The sequence below is a fragment of the Orycteropus afer genome, unplaced genomic scaffold, assembly GCF_000298275.1.
Source record: "Orycteropus afer afer isolate SDZICR_OR568_19922 unplaced genomic scaffold, OryAfe1.0 scaffold00317, whole genome shotgun sequence".
NCBI lineage: Eukaryota > Metazoa > Chordata > Mammalia > Tubulidentata > Orycteropodidae > Orycteropus > Orycteropus afer.
This window is the reverse complement of record NW_006921904.1, coordinates 2,792,557-2,800,462: the sequence shown is the minus strand read 5'-3', so window position 1 is coordinate 2,800,462 and position 7,906 is coordinate 2,792,557. Positions and strand designations below refer to the sequence as shown.

Here is a 7,906-nt window from a genome sequence, read left to right as displayed (position 1 = left end):
CTGACTGCGGGAGGGCACCTCAACCTGGGATGGCAGCTTCCAGAAATTCTGCTCAGCCTCTCCCTTCACTTTGATCTCGCCAGCAGCTGGGTGAGAGCGCGAACCGCGCTTTCTCCCCGGAACGCGCATCTGCCGAGCTGCATTAATGAGGTCCGCTCTGTGCCCTTCCATGGTCTGCTAAAGATCGGAAACACAAGAGGACCCCTTAACCCCGGCTCTCCTGTTCAGACAGTGTCACGGAAGGGAAAGCCCCTTCCCGCCCGCGCCGACCACGCCACGCCAGCCAAGAAGCCTGCGGCAGCCTGGGACGCACAGTGGGCGGGGCCGTGGTTAGGTGGGGGTGGGGCGCACCGGCCTGGCGGAGCCCGACCCTGGGAAGGGCGGAGTGGGGCGGGTTGAGGGCGCGGCTCCTGGTGGAGGGGGCGGGGCCGGGATCAAGAGGCAGGGCTGGACAGGCAGGGCGGGGCCGGACAGGCAGGGCGGGGCCGGACTCCCCGCGCAAGCGGGAGCTCGGCTTCTGCAGGGGGAGCAGCGGGACTCATGGGGCGGGACCACCCTCCTGGGCCAGGGCGCAGCCTGCGGTAGCCAGGCTCCAGGAGCGGAAGGTGTGGCTGGACTCACGTGGCGGGGTCGGGCTCAGGGGGTGGGGCCTGGCTCAGGAGCCCTGGGCTTCTGGAGGGGTGTGGCCGGCATATGGGGCGGAGCCTGAGTGTGAAGCACTGGGCTCCAGGAGGGGCGTGGCCAGCACGCGGGGCGGGGCCTGGTTCTGGAGCACTGGTTCTCCTGAGGGGCGTGGCCGGCATGCGGGGCGGAGCCTGGGTCTGGCGCACTTGGCTCCTGGAGGGGCGAGGCCTGCACACGGGGCGGAGCCTGGGCCGCGGGGCGGAGCGTGTGCGCTGGTCTGCGAGTAGTTCTGCTGGCGTGAGCGGTGATCCCTGCGCCGGAGTACTCCCCGCGGCCGCGCTCGCGCCGGGACGGTGACTCGCAACTCGCTTTGAAGCCGGCTGTCCGTGCCCGCGCCCGGCGCCTCGGCGGGAGCGCAGACGGAGGGGACGCGCTGCTCAGCACCCCGCCGCGGTCCCCGGCCCCGGGAGGAATGTGCCACCAGCTGTTCTCCGCTCGCGAGCGCTGCGCCCCGAAGTGAGGAAGGTGGAGGAGGACGAGACAAAGGCTGCGGTGGGACGGAGAAGTTGGGGACTTGGGTTGGGCGAACAAAAGGTGAAGGAGCCAAGAAGGGCTCGGGCGATGGCAGCGGGGCAGCAACCTCGTGGGCGCGAGTTACTGGGAGCCGCGCCGTGACACATGGTGCCCCGGGACCTGCTGCGGGCTGACTTCCGCGAGCCGGAGCCGGACGCCGGCAAGTTAGGGACTCTTGGAACAATGGACAACTTCTTCCCCGAGGTGAGTGCTGCGCTGGCGCGGAGGTGGCGGCGCCGGGAGCACTCGCGTGCGCGCTGGGAACCGGGACGCGAGCCCCTTTAATCCCCACCTGGACCCCGGCGCCCGGGGGAGGGGGACGTGGCCCGGGCCGCGCGCACCGGGCACCTTTGCCCAGGTCTCCGGGTGAGTAAGCAAGGGTTTGTTCTGGCCTGCGGTGCGTAGCGAAGGTGAGTTTCCTTGGCGCACTGGCGGGCTCACCCGGGTCCCCGCGGCCCCCGCGCGGCGAGACGGTCTGCGCGACGCCTGGGTGCAGGCAGCCCCATAAAACGTTCACCAGGGACGTGCTTTGCTCCAAGAAAGGTCTGCTCTAGCATTTCCTTTGCAAAACGTGCGCGGGCTTCCTGTGCTGGGGGTGCCGGCACTTCCAGAGGGGACGGGTTCATGAAGTATGAGAAGGGAGGCTGGCTGGGTTTAATCGCCCGCAGCTCCCTAGGCCGGCCGGCCGGAGCTTTGGAGAGGTCTCACTTCTTGTGGTCACCAAAACCCGCTCTCTGAGGGTTTGGGATTATTTCAGAAGATGAGATCAAAAGGTCACTGTTTGTGCTGTCTGCCCTTGGTAGACTTGAAACTTGTATTTAAAGAAAATTCATTTAATGCAAACAGTGGGTTATTTTTCCTCTTTTTATGACTTGCCTATTTAAAATGGACAATTTACTGGTTTTTAGTATAGTCACAGAGCTGTGCACCCATCACCACAAGAAATTTGGATATTTTTTAAAGATTAGACTTAATGCCCTTTTGTCAGTGAGTCTTAAAACTTGAAGACAAGACACCACAGTTACTTGAAACTTGACTTGAGAGTCTGTTTTTCCCCTCTTGGCTCCTTTTCCTTTCTTGGTTGTGTTTATTTAATAAATTCTCTGTAAGTTTGGGGTTTGAAGTGGCTCAGAGTAAACTTAGTTGTCTTGAAGGGAGTCTGAAGCGATTTTCAGTGAAAGCCAAGGAATGTTTGTGAATCCAGGAGGATCTTGAAATCACCCAGCACTTCGCTTGGTGGGAGTCTGCCCCTGTTAGGGACCAGCTGGCTGTAGCTGACTGAATTGGATATAGTATTTCAAGTTGCCCTGCTTTCTGGATGGCTGCTTTATTCCCAAACAACTGTGTGTAGAGGCCGAAGTGATTAATGTATTCTGGTGTTAGGAACATAGCACCAGAGTTTATGCGTAACATCCAGCTTTCCAAAGTGGGTCTGGGGTGTGATACCCACATAGTAAGAGGAGGACCGAAAAGGAATGAATCATTTACCAATACTTATTTTTGCCTTTTTTTTTTTTTTAATAAAGAAATATCTATAACTGTGGGACTTTAGTCATTTCAAATCCACAGACCTTTGTTTTTGTGCCTGTAAGAAGACCCTGGAACTTTTTGCAAGAGTTGTAGGTTGTCCAGTGATAAAGTGCCAGCAGGCTGTGTGTCTAATTGCTTTCATCTGTGAGAAAAGTGAGGTTCTGCCTTTAAGGCAATTATTTAACTGTGTGTGTGTGTTCTGGGCCCCTTAGAAAAGCTGATGAAAGCATAAAATTTGGTATTCAGTTTGTGGGGGTCCCAGCCCCCAGGAAGCCTGTCCTTGTGTGCAGGAGGCCCTGGGCTCCCTTTTGGAAGAACTGTGCCCCCTAGTGCAAGTGGGGGGAACTACAGGACAACATGCGCCGCTGGCAAGTCCTGACTTCACATTCTTCTAGTTGGGCTAGGAAGTACCTTCTCTCTCTCACTATACCTTCGTTCAGTGTGAAGAGGCTTGCTGGTTGGATTTCATTTCAGTGACGAATAGAGTACTAAGGTTGCCGTCAGGGATCATAAACTCCTTCCCTGTCGTTCTATAGACGAAGATCCAGCTTGCCCACCATTGGTGAGTTTGTTATAGAATCCACAGCTTTTCTTCCCTCAGCTGCTGGAGACTTTGGTATTTCTGGGACGTTTTCGTTTCTTTCAAGTTAAACATTTTATCTTGTGATGCATTTGTATCCCAAGCTTGATTTCTAATCAGCCTACTGGTTATCACTTGGAATGTGAAGCCAGAGGGGCAAGTCAGAGTCTGAACTTACGGTGTGATCTGGAGAGCCTCTCCTAATGCAGACCCTGAGTCAGTCTCTCTCTTTTTAAACTGTAATAGTCTATCTCTTCTCAAATGTAAAGAAAAGGTAACATCTCATTACAGTACAAACAGTAAGTGTGCGAGGGATGTATTCCCAAGCTGGAAACCCTGTCACCCATGAGTTGATTTTGACTGATGACGACCCCACGTGTGTCAGAGTCTAACTGTGCTCCGTAGGGTTTGCAGTGGCTGGGCTTTTAGAAGTGGGACATCAGGCCTTTCTTCCGCGGTGCCTGTGGGTAGATTCAGACCTCTGACCGTTTGGTTAGCAGCCGCTGCTAACGGTTTGCACCGCCCTGGGACTCGAACATATTTCCAAGCACAGCTAAACTGTCGGGCATCCTGATCACTAAGTGGTGCCCTGTTCTTCGGGAGCTTTTCCCACTGTGATCTACGTATGACACTTGCTGCTGGTTGGACAGCAATTTGAAGCTAATGATAGCAATTGAAAGCAATACTGAATGAGACGTTGCATACAGTAGCGTCGCTTAGTAGTGGCCAGGAAATGAGTGATACTTGTCACTGGCAGCTACTATATAGAAATAGACAAGGGTTTCTGAAACTCCCCACCTTTGACAATTTGGGAGGGATGGTGCTTTATCTCGGAAGGAAGGTTGGGCAATCTAGTTCCGTAGTGATACCGCCTCGGGTACCCAAGGAGGGGTCGCTATGAGTCGGACCCAACTCCACTGGTTTTTTGGTTTTGGTGCTTTATTCGGGGGACTGTCATGTGTATTGTTGAATGTTTAGCAGCGCCCTTGGCACTTACCCACTAGAATGCCAGTAGCTCCCCCGACCCCAAGCTGTGACAACCAAAAATGCAGACTTTTCCAAATGTCCCCTGGTGTGTGGGAGCAGATCGCTCTCGGCTGAGTGCTGCTGAGCTCGACCTGTTATGCAGTTGCCCCGTGGTGTTAATTCCCGGGCAGGTGGTAGGCAGCGCCTTCCTGTCTGCACTTGCCAGTTTAAGTAGGATCAGGGATCTTGTCGTCAGCTGGCTTGTGCCCATCAGCTGACAACCATTGACTTCAAAATGTGCCACTCCAGGATTGGAGAAACTGAGCCAGCCAAACTCCCCAATCAGGTTCCAGTTTGCTCATGGCCTTTATGAGGGTTTTACAGCTTCTCTAAAGTCAGTTGTGGGTGCAGTCCTGGGGAGCTTGTTTCTTTCAGCATTTTAGGCATGTTGTTAAACCATTTACTTCAGGCAGAAACTCAGTTTAGGTATGTTTGTAACCAGAAGCCATTTTTTTTTTTTTTGGGGAAAAAAAAAAAGGTTCAACCAGCAACTTGTTGATGTTTTGAATCCATTGACTGTTTCTAGGTCCCCGGGGCCAAGTGCAGTGCCTACAATATGGTCCTTGCCTGGTAAGTGCCAGCTGAGCACATGAATGAACTTGACTCCTGGTTTTTATTTTAGGAATAGGTATGGCATTATGGCTATTCAATCAAAACATTTTTTTTTTTTTACAAAAGATCTTCTTGAGGATTACTATGGAGATGTTGATTTTCAGAATAAATATATAAGTGCTGACAAGTGTGATACTCAGATACAGATATGCAAAGCAGGTGTTAATGTTTAGAGGGAAAATTGTTAATGGAGAATATTCCAGTTGTACCTTTTTTAACAGCTGAGTTCACTTTGTTGGAATGAACTTGAGTCTAAGGATGTTAGTGGGAGGCAGCCACCTCTTTTCCGCTTAAGAAGGGACCTTGGTTATTGGTTGGTACTCGAAGTTGTTCAGTAGGCTTCATAAACCTGAAGTCTAGCCCTGGAGCCTATATTTCTTCTCTTTTTGTCGTATTTCTTATTTATGATCTCCAGTTTTTGGTTTCCTTTTTGTATAAAAAAGTAATTTGAGATACTGTTATTTTTGACAGTATCTCCTTCCCCAAAATTATCTAAAAACAAAAACTCACTGTCATCCAGTTGATTCTGACTCATAGTGACCCCATTGGGTTTCCAAGGTGGTAAATCTTTACAGAAGGAGATTGCCCCATTGTCCTTCTGCAAAGCGGCTGGTGGGTTTGAACCACTGACCTTCTAGTTAACAGGCAAATGCCTTATCCACTACACACCAAAACAAAAAAACAAACTCACTGCCATTGAGTCGTTTCAACTCATAGCAATCCTTCCTTGGGTTTCCGAGGTGCTATCTCTACAGAAGTAGATTGCCCAGTCTTCCTTCTAAGGAGTGGCTGGTGGGTTTGAACCGTCAGCCTTCTGGTTAGCAGTCAAGTGCCTTAGGCACTATGCCACCAGAGCTCCATTACACACCAGAACTCCTTAAATTATCTCTAAACATGTCAAAAGGAAGAGCTGGGGGCCTGTTTGTTCCACTAGATCCTACAGGGAGCTCATTGGACAACTGAAATCACGCGTGGACGTGGACTGGTGCCCCTTCTCCTTGGAATGTCTTGCCCTTTCTGTACAGTCCATGAAACCTTCTATGGTCAGAAACCACCTATGGTTTTCTGCCCCGGCCATGTTGCACTTGGCAGATCTCAGGGAGCAGCTTCGGGAAGGACAGCTGGTGTTAGTAGGGAGCCGGGCTGTCCCCAGGTAGGATGGCAAGGACTGCGTCCCTCCTCTCACGTGGGGTATTGTTCTCCCTCGGTGTTAGTGGGGAGCTGGGATGCCCCTGGGTGGGTGACAAGGACTGCGTCCCTCCTCTCACGTGGCCTCTTGTTCTCCCTCGGTGTTAGTGGGGAGCTGCGATGCCCCCAGCTGGGTGACAAGGACTGCACCCCTCCTCTCACGTGACCTCTTGTTCTCCCTCTCTTGACCCGGTTTCCTGGAGTCTGTCCCAACTCACAGACCCTGTAGGACAGAACAGTGGGGTTTGCAAGGCTGCGGTCTTCACAGAAGCAGGCTGCCACATCTTTCTCTTACATTGATGCTGGTGGGGTCAAACGGCTGGCCTTTTATTGTGCAGCTGAGTGCTGAAGCACTGCACCACCAGGGCTCCTTTCTCTCTTTCTTAGCGCTCAGAAAGTCAGGCGCACACCAGCGTGGGCAGGGCCTTCCCCGTTGACCTGCAGCAGTGGGTCCGTATTTGCTTTCCGAGCCTTGCTGTCTTTAAGTGGGGTCCTAGGGACTTGAACCAACCGTATGCCCTTCTGCTGTTGTGTTGCTGTATGTGGGGTGCCAATGAATTGCATTTCATGCATCTGTGGAAGGGATACGTGTGTGCATTTAGAAACTGTTGTTATTTGTCGTCAAATCAGTTCCAACTCGTGGCAACCCCACGGCTGTCAGAGTGGAACTCGGCTCCGTAAGTTCCTAAGGCTGTGACTTTTCAGAAGGACAGCACCAGCCCTGTGCTCTAAGGTGCCTTTGGATGGGTTCAAACCACCAACCTTTCGGCAGCTAGTAGTAGTCTAGCGCTTGACTGTCTATGCCTCCCGGGAACTCTAGAACTCAGAGTAACTGGTGTTTAACTTTTATTTTTTTTTCCCAATTTTTGTTGTGATTTGGGTGAAAGTTTACAGAGCAAATTCATTTTCCATTCAGCAGTTCATATACATTTTGCTTCGTGACGTTGACTGCCATTCCCCACAACAAACAGCTCTCTTCCCACTTCTTCCCTCTTCCCACTTCTTCCCTGTGTCCTTCCCTCCCGTGCCCCCGAGCTGTCTCCCTGTGCAAATACTGCCCTTCTGTTGTTCCATGACTGGTGTTTAGCCTTTTAATGTCATTTATTTGCAAGGAACATTCAAGAATTAGCAACCAGTAGTCTGTACTAAGTTTGGCAGCCGTGTCCCCTTGCCTACATGCTCAGTGGGGTAGTGGAGGGGACCCCGTTCTTAGCTGTAGGGCAGACCTGGCCTTTGGCAACGCAGCCCCATCTCCTCCAGCTGAGGGATCTCAGCCAGGTTACGAGGCCTCTCTCTGGGCTTCAGCTGCCTGGTCTGCAAATAGACATATTTGTCCCTTGCATTGTTATTAGAATTAGACATAAGGTTACAGAGCACTTGGCACATAATAGGTAATTAACAATGAAAGGTTACTATTGTATGTAACTGTAAGGCGCCTTAGTGGCAGGTGGTTAATTAAGCGCTTGACAGCTAATTGAAAGGTTGGCAGTTCAAACCCCCCAGCTCCTCTGTGGGAGAAAGACTTCTCTATCTGCTTTCATAAAGATAACAGCCTTGGAAAGCTTTTGGGGTAGTTCTCTGTCCTGTTGGGTCACTATGAGTTGAGATTGACTTGATGGCAATGGGTTTGGGTTTTTGGGTATATCGTAACTGTTCTTAGTGAAATTAACTTGCATTGGTTAAAGCATTTGGCTGCTAACCAGAAGGTAGGAGCTCTGGTAGCATAGTGCCTAAGGCACTTGACTACTAACAGAAGGCTGGTGGTTCAAACCC

General features: G+C 51.7%; 1 protein-coding gene across 1 annotated transcript in view; it reads left to right on the top strand.

Annotated features, from left to right (window-relative positions):
* Positions 1-1,302: 1,302 nt before the first annotated feature.
* Positions 1,303-7,906, top strand: part of MYO10 (myosin X) — a 344,577-nt gene continuing 337,973 nt past the window's right edge. Inside the window, 1 exon segment of the mRNA XM_042782436.1 lies at positions 1,303-1,401. Within this exon segment, the coding sequence (XP_042638370.1) occupies positions 1,303-1,401 (99 nt within the window).